The sequence below is a fragment of the Pimephales promelas genome, chromosome 17, assembly GCF_988280905.1.
Source record: "Pimephales promelas chromosome 17, fPimPro1.hap1.1, whole genome shotgun sequence".
Taxonomy (NCBI): Eukaryota; Metazoa; Chordata; class Actinopteri; order Cypriniformes; family Leuciscidae; genus Pimephales; species Pimephales promelas.
In genome coordinates this window covers 15,438,745-15,458,321 of record NC_142785.1, presented here as the reverse complement: position 1 = coordinate 15,458,321, position 19,577 = coordinate 15,438,745, and the positions used below count along the sequence as shown (strand labels likewise).

Sequence of the window (19,577 nt, the reverse complement as noted above, 5' to 3'; positions counted from 1 at the left end):
ATGTTAGCGCCCACCTCCCACACTGGAGACCCGGATTCGAGGCGCACACAGAGCGGGTTACATATATATTATGGTAACTTAATAAATTAACATGATTTAATCTAGCATTTTTTTCTTTTTTTAATGTTAAAATCCCAAAAATGTTTAGTGTTACATTCTTCCCAAAGGTTTATTGTTTCCTGGTCTTGGGTGCGTCATGCTTTTTTAAAGTTTTACTGTATCCCGCTGTGGACCGTCTGACCCCAGCATCCCTTCTCTGTTATGATAACCGCAGGGCACACTAGCCCTGTCACAGCGAGTGCACACATTAGTTCATGGGATGATGCCTTTGTTGACCCGAGTGGAGATGAGCTCCCTTCCACATTTTCTTTTCCTCCGTCACTGATTAACAAGCTGATGACATGTGTATTTATCTCTATTATCTCCTATCCTTCACTTGCTTGTTCACACTCCATTTTCTTCAGAGATAAAGACTGCTAGCTTCTTGTTTTTCCACCTCTTCTTCCAAGGTCTCATTTGTTCTGTCATGTTTATGCAAGAAAGTGATGATAAGTCATAATTGGGTGTAAGGTTCAAGGATTGAAGAAAAGTAAAGTAATAACTTGTGACTGACACCATCAAAAGGGTGACAAACTTTAGAGTTCAATCATGTGCACTTGGCTCTGAATCATCCATGCAAACCTCCCCAAACACTCTCTCTAGTCGGCAAATGTTTGGAATGGGTTTCCAGAGCAGATTGTACACGTTTTCCATCTCATTTTGTCCTTGAAGGATCTAAACAGTTGTTAAAGATGCCTGTGTGTGGGGGGGGTGGGTGTGTGTGTGTGTTTTTAGAGTCTAATTTAAAGATTCTGTTTGATCTGATGCACTGACTGGACTCACTCAATACAAAAATGAAATGATGGTCGGCAACACATGGCCACTTTGCCACAGAAAGTGAGCAGTGAAAGCGAGTGCTTCTAATGTATGGGAGTGGCATGGAAGGAAAGCGGATTTGTGAAAATCCGTGCATGAATAATGCAGACTCAAGAGATGGGGTGTACTTCGGCACCCTCGACACGGCACAGCGTGGATGAACACAATGTTTGAGGATAGTGTGAGGCTGTCAGTCACTGCGCCAGTGTGGATACTGGCATTCAGAATACAAGTATGACCAACATAATCATTCATTTTTTTCCGAAAAAAAATGTAATCTGAACAAGCAAGACTTCACTTCACTTTTGTTATGGTTCTGACATTGCAGTAAATCGCGCTGATTAAATCTAACATTCCACAATATATACATTCCACAATGTATATATCAAAAATGCTGGCGATTGCTGGCATCTTAAAAAAAATGCTGGTATGGAAAAAGTTAAAAGTAAAAAATTAAAATAAGAAAACAAAGTGGAGAAAAAAAACAAACCAAACCAATTACCATCATATACTATTCCTCTCCATGCCAAGGTTTCTCCATCCGTGTTAAATATTAAAATGATCAACAGAAAAGCTTATTTGAAACGTTTACGCACCTAAATCTGCAAAAAAGGTTTTATTATAATATCAGGTCCCACTTTACATTAAGTGGCTTTAAGTACTATGTACTTACATTAAGAAAAATAAGTACAATGTACTAATTTTGTTCAGATTGTATTGTAAAACACTTTTGTTGCCATTGTTAATCAAGTTTCAAGTTTGTATTCATTTATATAGCACATTTAAAAACAGCAAACAGGGCTGACCAAAGTGCTGAAAAATAAACAAGGACAAACCACACATTCATGACAAAATATCACAATGAATTAAACGCTAAAGAAAAAAAGTGGGTTTTAAGAGAGGATTTAAAAACAGTTAGAGATTGAGCCAATATGATTTCATTTCATTTCATTTATTTATTTATTTCAACAGGGACAATGTGCAAAAAACATTAATTAAAGATGCTTTGCACTAGATTTAGCTTAAGCTAGTTTCCATCTGCAGTCCCCGAGCAGGTGAATTGCAATACAAAATATACAATTTTAAATCAAGGCTGGATCCGCAAAGGCTCTGTCCCCTCTATTCTTTAACCTTGATCAGTAGGGACAGACAAAAGTCTCTGATCACCAGACCTCAGGTTTCATTCAGTAATCATTAACCTGATTAATACAATTTCGACACATATGCATTTTTTTTGTTGCTTAAAACTAATCTTTATCACTATCATCTTGGGTGCCGCCATGTTTGCTTGGTGTCATACACAGCATCAGTGTTCATTTGGAGTTTCCAATTACGAAGCCCAAGTTCAAGTTCAAGTTTCCAAGATGCATGGAAGTGTAAAATTCCAACTTTTTCCCTTGCTTTATACTAAATCAACATCAGCATATGAAGAGTTCAGATGCAAAAACCTCTAAATGCCATTTGAAATTTTCTTCTTTAATGATGAGTTTTATCAAACTTGTATATTTATGTTCAGTAATTTCACTTAAATAACAATTAATAGGTAATTATCATTGCCATTTAAGTGAAATTACTGAACTTAAATATATAAGTTGGATAAAAATGATCATTAAAGAAGAAAATTTCAAATGGCATTTAGAGGCTTTTGCATCTGAACTCTTCATATGCTACATTAGCATAACCTCCACCGTTCATCTGTTGAACGCACACCACCAAGATGCCTATGTGGTCACGATGAATGTGAAAACAAAAATCCCTGCTCCAGCAACCATGACTGGGTGTCCTGTGACCGCGTTCTCTGTGGAATGAGTGGAACGGGTGTGTTGCTTTCATACAATGCTGCTTTATCTTCATACGCAGTCAGAGAGAGCCTCACTCACAGCAACAACCTGGCCTGACGCCTTCAATAGAGATGCCCGAAACGGAGGCTCTTTGATCAACACGTTTGATGTGTCTGAAATAATAGACATCACACCAGGCATTGCTCAGGTTCTACCCAGCTTTCTATCAACTTTTTTGCGGCCTTTTTTTTTTGTTGAGGTTTCGCTCAGATGTCGAACAGCGAGTGCGGTGCCAGTATCTATTTGAAAAACTGTGAGCGAGTGTTGAGACAGCTGTGAAATAGTGTTGAGACAGCTGTCTGAAGAAGGCTTGTGTGTGTGTGGGAAGAGCAACGGTGACACCCTCGCCTCTGCGCTGATCACACTGGCATTCAATGTTAGCTCACATTAGCTCAGTTCCTTTAAATAATCTTAAGAGATTCAACTTTGGTAACACTTTATTTGAAGGTGACGTAATTACACATTACTACATGTGCTTACCATAGTAGTAAAAGTAAATTGTGCATAATTACTACAAATAATTAACCCTAAGTCCATAACTGATATCACTCAGTACTCATTTGAGTGCAATTTAACTACGTAACTACGTCAACGTGACCACCGCTTTTAATAATTAACATTATTCAAGTTTACTAAATGCTTTAGAAATATTTATCAGTGTTAGTTTATAATAGTAATTGAAGACTAAAATGTAATCTTTTAATGTTATTTCATTATTAAATATTATGTATCTGTATTATTATTCTTTCTTAGTTTTCATAATCAATGTATTATCCTATGTAGTTTCAAAAGCATGAGTTTGAATGCATGAGAGGAACATATGTCAGGGGAAAGCTATATATTGCTTAGAGAGGTATGTGTGCCATGTCACATGTTCACTCAGCATAATGCAAGTGTATCACAGATGTAGACAACAAGAATAGTCGCGAACGTATGACATATACGTTTTAAGTTGAAAAGCTCAGAGCAACATGTTTGTTACCTTACAAGGAAGCTGTAAGACTGTGTGATGTATAAAACTCAATGTCACATTGTATCGCCCTCAGAGAAACATGTAGGCATGACCGGGTGAGAGGGTAGAGAAACATGTAGGCATGACCGGGTGAGAGAAACATGGAGAAACGCATAGACCTGGCATGAACACAACATCTTGAAGTTTCTCTCCTGACATATATATAATATATAATAAAACTTTCTTGGCAAGATAACTGGTGTCCAGTCCCGTAAATTGAATAATAACGGGGAAACACGAGAGGCTTTAATTCCAAGTCTACAGTAATTATAAACAGCATTTTCATCACTGATATTTGATATTTAATTAATTAACATTGTAACAAAAAGTTGCTGCCTTATTTTATTTAAGTACAATCAGCTTGGATGTTTGTCAATGCAATTTAAATTACATAAAACTGACTTAACTTGAAAATTGTTTAACTTGTTTTGATGAGTTAAAGCAATGTGAAAACATATGTTGTCATAACTTATTGATCATATCATTTTTTTTACATGGTAGATAACCTTGGGCATCATCTAAAACTTGCTAAAATTTAATTTTTAATAGCGCTGACAATTTAAAAACACTGTTAAATATAATCTTAGACAAAACTCAAAATTAATGTTGTTAAATTCACTTGCTGCATTGACAGTCCATTCTTGTTTTTCAAATCAACAATTTCTTGGTTGTCTGCCATAACATTGTCCATAAAATATTTATTGGTTTTCAGAGGATCATAAATCAGAAATATGATCTGATAGCATTGCATAACATGAATTGGACTTATACACAACACTTAACATCCCACAGGCGAAAGAAAATCCCAAACGGGTTTTTGGTTTTTCAACTGCTTCCCCTTGACGGCATTGATATTGAACAGAAAGCAAATGAAGACTTTTGTGTAAACCTTCTCAGATTCTTCTTTTGAGAAAACAACATAACAGTTATTACCCATTACTTCTGCAACTCAGTCTTGTGCTCAAACTCCAAACCAGAGAGATCTAAACAACTTAAATGTTTCGAATTATTCAAACCCCATGTTTTGATCTATGCTAAGCACTATAATTTTCATTCAACTCTATCCTCTTACTTCATTTCAACAATTATCTAATTTTAGTCTATTTTCTGAGACAAAATTGCTCATTCCTAAGCTCTGAAAGAGCAGCAAAATGATGACATGTGGGAGTACTGTAATGATTAGTCATGTCAGTCAACTCAACTGTTACACTTTTGCAGAATGTTACTAAGTAAACTCCTCCTATTTAGTGAAACTTTACACGAGTCCTATAAAACTATAAAACACATTGTGAATAATAAAATCCACTGGAAGACAAACAAATATATAACATGCAGGCTGTCCAAAGAGCTGTTGAAATGGCTCATATGCAAAACAAAAAAGGACTTCCAGCAGAACCATACAACCTAAATTCATGGAAGTCAGTCTTGGATTGTATTACATCAGGTTTGGCAGTTGTACCCTGTCAGACTGTGTAAGCAATGTTTCTGGATGTCTGTCAAACACATTGACTGTTACCTGCAGCTGGGAATTGTGGTCAGTCAGGTTTGTGTTGTAGTTCCAGCTGGCCTCTGTGCTGAAGTAAAAGACCTCCTCGGCGGTTGAGTTGTAGTCGCTCACGAACCTCTCAGCCCCATCTTCTGTCATAGGATAATTCCCCGGGATCCACTCGGGTTTCAGAGCCGAGCTCATGCTGATGAGAGTCAGCAGCACCACTGCCCGGTGCATAATGGACTACAGCTGCGACGTGAGGAATGGGAAAAGTGCAGGAATCAAAGTTCCCGGAGGAGCCGTATTCACACTCACTGCCTGGATGCTCCCGCCAAGTGTGTGTTTCTTATATCTGTCCTTCTCTCTCTCTTCCCCCTGATTAACAGCGACAGAATAATCACAGTCAGCTCTTTTAAGTGCCAGTTTAACCCAACCCACCCTCTCCTCTTTGGAGGATACACACAGTTCCTCTTATTCTCTCTTTTTGTCCCTCCTACTTTTCCCTTCTCCCTCTCTCTCACTCTACCTGTGTCTTACAACTTCTACTGGACACCGATTGAAGGAAAAATGGTTTCTTAATATCTCGGTTGTTTCTTCTATCTTCAAGACAGAAATGAGATTCTCAGATCCTGGTAATTTTTTGTTCCTTTTAGTAAATTTCTTAACAGTGACTTCTTTAAGAGTATGTTGAGGTTTCCCAAGATCCCATAGCCTTCAATCAAAATTCTTTATAAGAACATTTCGTCTAATAACAAATGATTATTCATTTTTTGGGTTTGCATTGTCAGCAATTATCTCATTCACATATGTGTCTATTTTTTTATTAAAGTGACATTTACTTTTATTGCATTTGCACAAAAAACAACAACAACGCAAAGGTGAGTAAATTATGACAACAAAATGTCATGTTAACTGGTGAAAAAAGAAGTGTGCCATTAAATTGCACTTGTAGTATTTATAGGGTCCAATTCTCACAATAAACGTAAATAAACTATGACTTTCGCCTCAATAAACTCTCAAATACTACTAACTAATAGTTATTACTACTTACTAAAGTACCTGTTTAGAATTTTTACTGTAGTGAGTTATTTGATACTACATTTAAAGTAAAAATTTGCTAAATCTATTAAAGTGCAACTTAATCATTACAAATGTATTTAAAATGTGACACAAGATGGAATGGAAATTGGATTAAAGTATACTTAAGTTTATATAAATATGTAATACAATATGTTTAACATCCAGCAATACCATATCAAAAACAACTGAATTATGAAATCACATAAAAAGACATAAGTCATACTTACGTGTGTCAAAAAGAACTCTTAAATGTAACAGTCACAGTTTTCACGGGTCGGTCTCAGGCAAGGAGAGCAAGGAAGGAAGGTGGATACAAGGAACTAAGTGCAGAATATTTTACAAAACAAACAAAACTAAACTGTAAACAGGGAACACGAAGGGCAGAAATAGCCTATGAGTTAAAACTAACACAGCAAACACTAGGGCTAATATACACTGGAAAAAAAACTAGATTAACAAGACAGAACAGTTTCTAACTCAATCAAACTAAATATAAAAGTCCAAACAAAAAACAGCAAACATGACAGCACCTCTCATTTAAGGAGAGGCTTCCAGATGCTCCACAAAACAAAAAGAGTCGAGGAGGGTGGTGGAGTAGAGGCGGAGAAAAAAGGAGGGATGGAGGACCCGGCCTGTGATACGGAAGTGGACCTGGCTGGAAGCCCAGGTGGAGCAGGGAGCAAGGCTGGAGCCCGAGTCTAGCAGAGCAGGAAGCCAAGGTGGAGCCAGAGACCTGGGGATTTCACACCTAGAGAACCTTTTCATAGTTCCTAGAATTATTGACGTTTTTTGGCATATTCGCACCGCATGAACTAGAAACAATTTTAGTTCTAGGAGCTCCTTTTGATGGAACTAAGTTAGCTTCTGCTTCAGAGCTGGCAGAGATAGAGCTGGCAAGATGGAAGCAACAGTGGAGCCAGCGATGATGGGAAAACATGGTGTAGCAGGACACCAATGTGGACCCGGCGATAATGTGGAAACATGGCGCAGCAGGACACGAATGTGGACCGGATGGCTTCAAGACGGAGCAGGACACCAATGTGGACCCAATGACCTCAAGGCGGAGCAGGACACCAATGTGGACCAGATGACCTTAAGCGGAGCAGGACACCAATGTGGATCAGATGACCTCATGGCGGAGCAGGACACCAATGTGAACCCGATGACCTCAAGGCGGAGCAAAACACCACTGTAGATCCGGTGACCTCAAGGCGGAGCCGGAAGCTGCTGGAGTGCTGGTTGAGAAGAGACAGAGTTCAAGGGTTGCCTCTGTTAAATTTATGTAATGTAAATTTAAACAATAATATGTGTACCCGATGACCTCAAGGCACAGCAGAACACCAATGTGGATCCGATGACCTCAAGGCGGAGCAGGACACCAATGTGGACCAGATGACCTCAAGGTGGAGTAGGACACCAATGTGGAACCGATGACCTAAAGGTGGAGCAGAACACCAATGTGGACCAGATGACCTCAAGGTGGAGTAGGACACCAATGTGGATCCGATGACCTAAAGGTGGAGCAGAACACCAATGTGGACCAGATGACCTCAAGCGGAGCAGGACACCAATGTGGATCCGATGACCTCAAGGCGGAGCAGGACACCAATGTGAACCCGATGACCTCAAGGCGGAGCAAAACACCACTGTAGATCCGGTGACCTCAAGGCGGAGCCGGAAGCTGCTGGAGTGCTGGTTGAGAAGAGACAGAGTTCAAGGGTTGCCTCTGTTAAATTGATGTAATGTAAATTTAAACAATAATATGTGTACCCAATGACCTAAAGGTGGAGCAGAACACCAATGTGGACCAGATGACCTCAAGCGGAGCAGGACACCAATGTGGACCCGATGACCTCAAGGCGCAGCAGAACACCAATGTGGATCCGATGACCTCAAGGCGGAGCAGGACACCAATGTGGACCAGATGACCTCAAGGTGGAGTAGGACACCAATGTGGACCCGATGACCTAAAGGTGGAGCAGAACACCAATGTGGACCAGATGACCTCAAGGTGGAGTAGGACACCAATGTGGACCCGATGACCTAAAGGTGGAGCAGAACACCAATGTGGACCCGATGACCTAAAGGTGGAGCAGAACACCAATGTGGACCAGATGACCTCAAGATGGAGTAGGACACCAATGTGGACCCGATGACCTAAAGGTGGAGCAGAACACCAATGTGGATCCGATGACCTCAAGGTGGAGCAGGACACCAATGTGGACCAGATGACCTAAAGGTGGAGAAGGAAACCAATGTAAACCCGATGACCACAAGGCGGAGCAAAACACCACTCTAGATCTGATGACCTCAAGCGGAGCAGGACACCAATGTGAACCCGATGACCTCAAGGCAGAGCAGAACACCAATGTGTACCCCATGACCTCAAGGTGGAGCAGGACACCAATGTGAACCCGATGACCTCAAGGCGGAGCAGAACACCAATGTGTACCCGATGACCTCAAGGTGGAGTAGGACACCAATGTGGATCCGATGACCTCAAGGCGGAGCAGAACACCAATGTGGACCAGATGACCTCAAGGTGGAGAAGGACACCAATGTGAATCTGATGACCTCAAGGAGGAGCAGGGAGAAGGATACCAATGTGGATCCGATGACCTCAAGGCGGAGCAGGACACCAATGTGAACCCGATGACCTCAAGGCGGAGCAAAACACCGCTGTAGATGCGGTGACCTCAAGGTGGAGCCGGAAGCTGCTGGGGCGTTGGTTGAGAAGAGACCGAGTTCAAGGGTTGCCGCTGTTAAATTTATGTAATGTAAATTTAAACAATAATACATTTTTCATTGAATTGCATAATTGTGTCTGCAAACATTTAAACATGAGTATATTATTTTAAAGAATATTGTTTTTATAGCCTGGCTAACACCAGATCCAATTCTCGTTGAGACTTGGGTCTGGGAACCACATGCACAATTTATTGTATCTGAGGCGTGGTTTACGAATGCCCGGCGCCGTTTATTGGGTGCTAAGAATGTCTATCAAGTTAGAAAAACACAAGTATTATTAAGTACCGTTTAACATAGAAGTTGAAGTTGTTATTTGCATTGGAAATTGTTTGCGCTTTGGAAATTGTTTGCGCTTGTTCTTCACAAGTTAAAAAAAATTAAAATTATTTAATGACTAAAGTCAACAACTTTAATCGGGTATGTGTGCACAGCTGAAAGTTATGCTACTAAAGCGGTAGTTGTATATTGATATTGAAAAGCAACACAACTTAGTGGCACTGTGACAACCACAGTAGGTAGTCTACAGGCATAATGACAATATTATATTAATAAATATCACTTACCATTTATAAGTTACAGTAAAGGACTTCGTCGACGATGATGCCTAGCAGGTACTATACAACTCCGTGGCTAACATGTCTTGCGACTTTGCGCTCATCCAGGCCTCGGGACTGCCGAACAGAAATTGGTATCGACAATTTTTTATCGCATTTTCTTTCTCGGGACACAGCTGAGCGGCAGATATTCCAAGGTTGACCGCCTCCTGAACTGGTCCTCCATTAGGGCGATTAATGGCGAGACAACAATAACGACTGTGGTCTTGCGAAGTTTAACGCCAAAAACAGCTCTTTTTTCAAAATAAACTTGCATTCTAAACTACTTAAAACAATATCTAATGCTGCATCAAAAGGTAGCTTCACGTCTGCTACCATGTTAAATCCATAGATATAAACAAACTGCATCGGTGTGAGGGATAGATGTCGTCATTGTCTTGCTGCTCCCTCCCTGTTCTGTGATTGGTTCCCTAAATGAGGTGCAAAATCTGGCCATGGTATCCAGACTGCCTTTCAGCGTGAATTGAATCGCGCTGCGGTAAGGCAGTATGGGGAAACCCAGACTATTGTTTTTATGATGTCTTTTTTAAAAGGGTGCTAAAGTGTACTTTTTCCCCCTCAAAGGTTTCCTTAGATATCATTCCTGCAGTAAAGAAAACAAGACTTTTTTTTAAAATGAAATATTACTCTACTGCTCCTGTTTCTGTTCTAGACGATCTGGCAGACGGAAGCGCAGCTGCCAAGCTCTGGCTCTTCAATCACTGTTCAATCAGTGATTCTTTGGAGAGAAGGAGAAAATTGCTTTCTGTTCATTAAGGAGGTAAATCTTAAAGTGATATATAAGAGAAAAAGGTGGGAGCATGTTAAAAATCTTCTTGCACTAAGAATACCCATGATTAAATTTGCAATGTTGCATAAAGAGCTCTGAAAAGCCTTTTCTTTGATTAGAGAATGTCCAAGTATTTTACTATTGATAGAAACTGAAACCTATTCCTGTGGCCCACTATAGCGAAGTCCATAAGGCAAGTCAGTCGTCTTGGAAGCCATCTTGGCAATGTTTCTATCTAGGCTGAATGTTCAAGGGTTTAGTTAGTTAGGACGGGCCAATCAGCTCCTAAAAAATAGTTTTAGAAGTTGTAAATAAAAAACGATAATTGGAGTATGTTTTACAAGAAAACACTTTTTCAGTCTTTCTATTTTAAAATGTATTTTTTTAATTAGTAATGTACCAATTCTTTGTATTCATTTAGCAATTGAGAATTGTTTCTACATTTCTACAGAGCCCAATTCTAAATGAGCAGTGTACAGTATTCTGTCAAAACGAAAAAAAAGATGATAATGTAGGAGGGCTCTTTAACAATCATTGATAATCATGAAGTGCTAATGTAGTTTTCTGTCACACAAGGGCTTGGACACAATGATAAGAGAGTCAGATGAACAATTAACAGGTACGTTTATTGTTAGACACAATCCAGTTAAAGGGATAGTTCACTTTGAAATTATTTTTTGATATGGTTTACATAGCTTACATCAAGGGCATCCAAGATGTAGGTGTCTTTGTTTTCACAGTATTTTCAATTTTGATATTTTTAGGTCAAACCATTCTTGTCTGTCAGTCATATAATGGAGGTCTATGGGGTCTTCCTCAAAGAGCACAGAGAAGTCCAAATTAAACATTATTTAATGAATCGTAAATGTAAGTACACATTGATGACCTAAGACACGAAACGAGCGGTTTGTGTGAGAAAACGAAGAGTATTTATGAGAACGATTTGACCTAAAAATATCAACATTGAAAATACTGTGGAAACAAAGACACCTACATCTTGGACGCCCTTGAGGTAAGCTAAAACTTATCAAAAATGTATTTCAAAGTGAACTATCCCTTTAAGGTGAATAATGAAGAGCAGGAAAATCGATAAAAATAGAATCTTTGAATGAATATGCAGATGATAACTGGGTTTGTCTTACAGGGAGTTTGGGCACACACACACACAAAAGGGAGCAGACAAGACAATGAGTTTACTTGGATGTGACATGAAACAGGATAATACGGTTTGCAGAAGATCACAGAGGTTTACGTATATATTTCAAAATCTTCTGTGATTGTTATTGTATATTGCACATATTTAATTAATTAATATCTTGAGCTAACTTTGATGGGATTTTTTTTTTTCCAGGTTGGTCCAGTTAATGCACACATGCAGCTATAGACCATTTCAAAAGATGTAAACAACACTGGTCCAGAAGCACTTCCTGTTTCAGTTTGTAACTGTTTTCTTTAATTCACATGTAAACAATACATCTTAAAGATGTTTGTTTAACTTTTTGATTCAGTTTTATATGTTCTGTTGGTTGTATTTTATCCCAGCTTTTATGTAGTGTTAAAAAACTGAAACAGGAAGTGCTTCTGGACCAGTGTTGTTTACATCTTGTGAAATGGTCTACAGCAATTGGCTCTTTTAACTCAAAGCTGGGGACTTTCATTCCAACAGCCACCATATTGTTTGCTGGGATTTCTCCCATTCATATTTTTACAAGAGGTCCGTCTCCACTTTATACTGTCTCTGAATATATCGGAAACTGTCTCTCAGCATTGGAATGAAAGTTGTGGCATTGCATTCCAATGTTAATGCATTGGTTCAGCTTTAACAATATTGGTCTGAACGTGGCAATGCAGTGATATTCATACAGGAAACTTTACTGAAGAACACGGGGTAAGTTGGAAGATTGTACTGCGCAATCTGGGGGTCAAAGTCAAAACAAACCATTCATTCCTGCATGTGACTTGGAAAACAATTCTCTGTGTGTTTGGAAAGGAGAGGTGCCATACTCGCACATCCAGCTGAGAATACTGGGGAATCTGTCCATAATCCTTGAGCAAACGATGTCATCCTCCTGGAATTTATGTGCTGTGTGCTTTTTTGAGAGGGCGGCTTAGAGCAGCTTATAGTGTCATAACAAAGGTTATTCACTGACTGAACTAATGACTGCTCCTAAAATTATGCACTGCATGGCCTCTAGTGATGTTTTTTTTTTTAATTATTATTATTCTAGGAAATAAAAAAAACTGTGAAAAATGAGGAAAACAGCATGGTCCTTTTGAGTCTGAAATATCTTGTGCCGAGGACACTTGGCAAGTTGAACTTCATTATACACATTATGAATCTGAACTGAATACACACTCACTTTGTTCTGTCAGCTTGTTTAAGTGGAAAACAACAAAGTTTATTGTTTACTTACAATTCAGTCACAAAAAAGTGGTTGTTCAATACACTGAAAAAAAAATACTTTGAAACTATTTTCACTCAAAAATTGATAGTAAATTTCACAAATAATTAAAAGAAATGGCAATTAACATATTATTGTTGTTTTATTGTCATATTATTTCATTGTATTATTATTAATGTATTATTGTATTGTCTCCTATTGACCCTATTGTATTGAGTATGGTGGGTGTTCTGGGGCAATATGGCTACCGTCATCCATGGTGGATGCTGCACATTGGTGGTGGTTGAGGAGATTCCCCCTTCTATGTAAAGCTAGAAAAGGGGTATAAAAATTTTACAAATTATTATTATTATTATAATTAATTTAAAAAAGTGAACGTTTAAAGGTGCAGTAGGTGATTTCTGAGAAACACAGTTGAAAGTAGTGTTGCACGGTGCACCGAAACTTCAAAAGTGTCGTGATTCTCTGAAATTAAAAACGTCATGATTCCTAAATTTATTAGTATCGATTAGGGGTGGCACGGTTCACAAAACCCACGGTTCGGTTTGTATCACGGTTTTAGGGTCACGGTTTTCGGTTCTGTACGGTTCTTGTTATTTTTTCTTTTAATCTTTAACACTCCAGAAATGTACTTCAGCATGTGATATATAGCTTAATTATCCACACTTTAGGATAGAGTATTAAAAAAATATATATTATATTCATGCAATCATGCACAAACTGAATTTGACTCTTTGACTTTAAGCACATTTTGGGACTATCTCAGAGGAAAGCTAGGTGAGATTTAGATACAGCAAGAGAGAAGAAATTGACATGCTTTTCGTTTATTTGGCAAAAAAAAAAGGAGAATGTGTATCACTATCTCTACAAGAACTTGTGCATTTTATCACATAAATCTTATTTACACAAAGAAATTAACTTTCATGTATCAACTGCTAACTTTTGTAGCTCTTACCAAAATTCTATCTTTTAAAAGAAAAATAGAGGAACTCTTAAAACACTGTCTTTTAAATGTCAATATACATGAAACCTCATTGCCTATAGATAATTAAGCTATAGCAATAGCAAAGGCCATAAACATAAAGTGAAATTTAAGTTCAACCTCAACACAAAAACAGTATCAACAATGCTTCTATTCCCAAAATGTGAGGGTACTTTTTTCCACTTAAAATTAAAGTGCAGGGTTTGGAAACGTATTACTGAAGCTCTTATACATAAAGTGCCACTGTAGCGTTATATTAAAATATCATAACATGAAATCCAAATTGTTCCCACACACCGGACTTATACCATAGACTTGTACGACGCTGGCGCATCCTCCAACTCCCTCATCTCTCCCACTTGCCATTTCTCCGCGTGCCGTGACCTGCAGCGCTCCATACTCCACTTTTACTGGCTTGTTTATTAACTTGAACCGGCGCTGCACAGAGCGATCGGTAATGACATCAAATACCGCGAAAGTGATGTATGCATACAGAGCCGACTCGCGCTAGATTGATGTTATTCACTGATCGCTCTGTGCAGCGCCGGTCCAAGTCGAACAAGTTTATGTCGCGCGAATAGAAAACACACGTCACATACGGGCACGAGGTTACATTGCGCATGCGTCGAACCGTGAGACGCACACGCGCTCCGAACCGAGACAAGCGAACCGAACGGTTCGGGTGTTTTTTCATGTACCGTGCCACCCCTAGTATCGATACATTTATGAATGACCGCGTTCCGGATTTGTAAGAGACGTATTTCATGTTGGTCTATGTTTTTTCTCCTCACACACACAGCAAAGAAGCTGCAGCTGTCGTGAGACAAACACTACTACAGCGACATGACTGCATGTGCAAACACAAGTGATACTGTGGCCGTCGGTCAGTAGCGGAGTGGCAATCCGGAGAGTCGGGACTTTTCCCGGTGGGTACATTATACATTGCAAGTTCTTAGACACAGAATCCGGTGGACTGGTGTGCGGCTGCTGCCCGCTGGTCAAACTGTGCAGAATTAAGTCTCCACAACGGTGATAGATTGAAGCACGCGTACGAGTGAAGATGGTGCGCGACTGCGCGAGCCACAAAAGACACTGTATCCATGCAACTGATAGCAGCGAAAAAGAGAGCTCCGCTTAAAAACAGATTTTAGCGCTAGATCTCTTATTTAATAGCGAACTAAATGAATGACCTGCTATTTAACTGGAGATGTTTTATTTATTTGCGTATTACGTGTGCAGCTTTACCCCTAACTTTCATAAATAACATTAATAATTTGCAAGCTGCTAAAATTATCTATTGGCTTTATGACAATAATCAGAGAGTGATGTCAGTGATTTATTTATATTAGTTTATTGCAGCATAAGGAGCACAGAGTATGCAAAGGAGGTGCATGTGAAACGCCTTGTAAGAAATACTTTTCCTTTTCAGGAAAAGTATCGAAAAAGTATCGAAATCGCAATTCTTGACTTGGTATCAGTATCGAAACAATAATTTTGAAATAGTCACAACACTAGTTGAAAGTGGATCAGACTGAGGAGCACAACACACTTGTAGCCAATCAGCAGTTAGGGGGCGTGTCCACTCATAAGGTTTGAAGAAAGACTGTAGAAAGAAAGATGACTGAGAGACATTGTAATAGAGGAAAGGTCAAAGGAATATCACTGAAAAATGAAGCACTGCAATTTGTCATCTTCATTTTATCCACTCTAGTATGTTCATGCATTTTGGGGGCGGAGCAATGAAGGGAGGGATGTGTTTGTGAGGTTGATTTCAAATATCAACAGTGTTTCTTAGAAATAGCTTACTGCACCTTTAAAGGTGGGTTATGCAATTTTTCAAAACTTTTGTATTGTGTCTCATGTCTATTTCTCCATATTTTTATCTCACATTTCTGACTTTATAACATGTGATTGTGACTTTGTATCACACAATTCTGACTTTATAAATCACATTGCGACTTTATATCATGCAATTATGAGGAAAAAATGTCAAAATTGTGAGATCACAAACTAATCACAGGTTGATCTGCTTGTTTTCTACTAATAACTAATCTAACCAACCATTAAACTTATTTAACTATAACATTTAAACTGAATTCAACCATATTAATTAATTGATTTTGGTTTTGGATGATGTCAGAGTTTCATGGTAAAAAGTTGCCATTGAGTGTTCTGCTTTAAAATGACGGTTTCTTTCAATGATTCCTCAGAAGATCTTTTGATTAAAAAATGTCAACATTTCAAACGTATTTCTGTTCTAAACATGCGCTTCTGTCTAACAGTCTATAGGGATAACATATCTGCCAACACGGGACATAAACTGCTCTTAGCATGCTGACAGCAGGTATTTCTGATAACTGGGAGTATCTTGTTGACCAAAAAAAAAAAAAAGTGCTGTTGACTCCAACTGCTGATAAACTATCAAATTCAAAGGTGAGATATAGATAACCGCTGACATCCTCTTATACCTGCTGTATCTTAGGTTCTCAATTTGATTTATAAATTCATTTATCATCTTACCGAAGGTCTAATCAGTGTAGAAGGTCGCCTTTAATGGTGAGCAAATGACGTCTGAAATAATATTTGTTTTGACAGCACAAAAATCAGGAGGTTGAACATTAGTTTAAGGTCTTGTCTTTTTTGTTTCATGCTGTAAGGAACTTAGCTCTAGGAAATATTAATAATCAATAATAACTTGTTATAAATGTATATTTGGGTCAGTTAATTGGATTAACTTGACGTGGTTAAATTAATATTATAATCAATGAATCAGTTCGTCCAACAAACTCTTTTGATTATTAATTTATTCTAAGAAAAGGGTATCTTCCATGGCCACAGAAGAATAATTATTTCTGAGCATGTACAGCGCTTTGAGTATGTACCAAGATCCGGATCTTAAAAGAGACTTTGTTTGCAAGCAGTGAATCAGAACCAAATACATAAAGTGCACAAGTTTTATTAACTAAATTATGAAAACATGAATAAACTAAACAAACATAAATACATGTGTAGGAAAAAGGAGTGAGAGATGGAATGGAGAAGATGGGAAATTCCCATATGGTCTAGCAGTCAGGATTCCTGGTTTTCACAAAGACGGCCCAGGTTCGACTCCCAGTATGGGAAGTTCATGCTGTCTGGGGTGGTGATGGCACAGTGGATAAGACACATGTCTTTGGTGTGAGAGACCTGGGTTCGAATCCACTGTGAGACACCAATGTGTCCCTGAGCAAGACACTTAACCCCTAGTTGCTCCAGAGGCGTGCAACCTCTGACATATATAGCAATTGTAAGTCGCTTTGGATAAAAAGCGTCAGCTAAGTGAGTAAATGTAAATGAAATGATGTAACGATGGAGAAGATCCATCTAACAATGAGAAGAACCAACAGCATTTCATTGGATTGAATACTTGCATTTGTAGTGGGAACAATTCTTGAAGTTGTGGAAAGGAAATTGAAGTCGTTGCCGGGAGTGGCAAGTGGCAGTTGTTTGAAAGTTATCTTTCATAGCTGGTTTGGTCAAGGCCTGGGGCCCTGGGCCCTGTTGAGGCCACGCAGAGCACCCAAGTCGGAAGAGTCATTGTTGGTTGGAGTCGTTGTTCCAAAACTTCTGAGATTGCCCTTGGTTCTTTGTGAGAGAGTCTTCTCTCTCCTGCATGAGCCCATATCTGGTTGGACCAAAGCCTGCTTGGCCCCCGCGGAGGGGGAGGGGTTCCCCAGTATCACCAGAAACAGTTTGCAGCTGGATGAAAAACGAAGAGACGCGGTCACATGTGGACTGTCTCTAATTAAGCCTGAGAAAGATCCAACTCCTAAGGGGTCACATGCTGGACCATTAAGCAGAGTGAAATGTCAGAGTGGGAAGGTTGCTCTAGTTAATTTACGAGTCTTTGTCCCAAGCGTGGTTATACCTTTATTAATGCTCAGATAGATATAACACATCCACACTGCATTCTAGAAGAAGGTGATGTACATCAAAGTGTAAGTCATTAAAAGAGGATTAATTAGGTAGGAGGTATGATACAGGTGAGGTTACATTGATCGTTAGTTGGTTGTATACCAAGTAATATATACATAATAGTACACAAGACAGTAAATTATTTACACAATGCTATGAAGCATGTTCATTTATAGATCAGTTAGTCTATGATTAATGCAGCAAAGTCTGTTTTAAAGAGGGTTTCTGTCTTCCCGTTGTCTCTCTCTTGTGCACGTGGCCACATACCTGAGGAGGCTGTAAAATCTCCTTATCAACCCTGTACACTCTAAAAAATGCTGGGTTGTTTGAATGTAACCCAACGGCTGGGTTTGTCCATATTTGACCCAAAATTGGGTTAAAACAACCCAGCATTTTTTAGAGTGTAACATGACACTGTTCTGCTCTTGTGTTCGTTAAATTCGGGATGTTAGTTTTGGAGTTTCATAAACCTTTAATGAATAATTTGTGTGTGTCTGATGAGTCCAGACCCTTCAATGCTCGTGTTTCATGTCTGTCATGTGATCCTGCCATGTGCTCTGCTTTGGCATGCTGTCATTGGTTCAATGTTTCACTGTTCACAGGTGTCTCTATAGTCATTAGTCTTGTGTATTTAAGCCCTGTTTGCCATGTGTCTTTGTTAATTATTGTTTTCTGTTATTTATGTTTTGAGTGCATGCCATGCCTTTGTTTGATCACGTGTTGTACAGTAAATAAAGTGCACTTGGGTTTTCTACAAACTTGCCTTCAGTGGACTATATTACTATTAGCTAGAAAAACATATTAACAGGGTTGTCATTTTAATGAGTTTATAAGTAATCATTTATTTAGATATTTTTGTAATGTCTATTCACTGATATCATCTGCCAATATTATTAAATGTTTTGAATTATCAATATTGGGGCAGATATTTAAATATACAGATAATTCGGTTGACCAGATAATGAACATGTCATTTATTCAATTAAAAATAAAACTTTGAATTGACTGAAAGCCCTATAAAAAAACACAACACCACAAATATTACAAGTCTTTCTCAATAGATTATAAACGGAGTCTGTCCATGCATTTCTCTGAGGAGACGCATTTGCCATTCTGTTCTACTGTTATTCATGTGATATGATTGTTAAGTGATAAGAATATTGATATGATTTGTGATATGATTGTTGTCAAATTCTGTTGCACGTAAAAACTGAAACATGACGTAAGTTTGACCCAAACTAAAACAGCCTTGGAGATTAAAACTTGGCTCTGGTTTGCAAAATCTACTGTTACTATTGCACAGCAGGAAAATACACAGGCAGTAAAAATGAACAATATTGTTGAACAAAAACACCACAACCCTGTAATTTAAACCTCATTAGGGAAATGGGGATTTCCTCCCATGCCCTTGTTCAAAAACATCCTCTTTGTACATTTGAAGACATTGTGTTTATTATAGCTCAACGAGAGCAGTATGGTACTCAATTGTATGGGTGTTTTTCCCTTAATGCTCATTCATTATTGGGCATACAGTATAGGCCTATTCACACCATATATTCATTGCAAATGCTCTTTCTTTTTGTTTATACAGACAGCAAGTGGCACACTCATTTCAACAATGATCAGAAATGTTTCTTGAGCATAGAATCACCATATTAGAATAATTTCTGAAGGATCAGACAGCTTTTTATCACATGAAGAAATTACATTTTGAAGAAATATGTTCAAATAGAAAAGTTATTTAGAATATTTGAAGAGTTCAGATGCAAAA

General features: G+C 38.5%; 1 protein-coding gene across 1 annotated transcript in view; it reads right to left on the bottom strand.

The window, feature by feature from the left end:
* ace (angiotensin I converting enzyme (peptidyl-dipeptidase A) 1) overlaps positions 1-5,652 on the bottom strand; it is a 29,085-nt gene extending 23,433 nt beyond the window's left edge. Inside the window, exon 1 of the mRNA XM_039664753.2 lies at positions 5,285-5,652. Coding sequence (XP_039520687.2) covers positions 5,285-5,494 — 210 coding nt within the window. The 5' untranslated portion in view covers positions 5,495-5,652. The remainder of the gene's footprint in view (positions 1-5,284) is intronic.
* Positions 5,653-19,577: the final 13,925 nt, after the last annotated feature.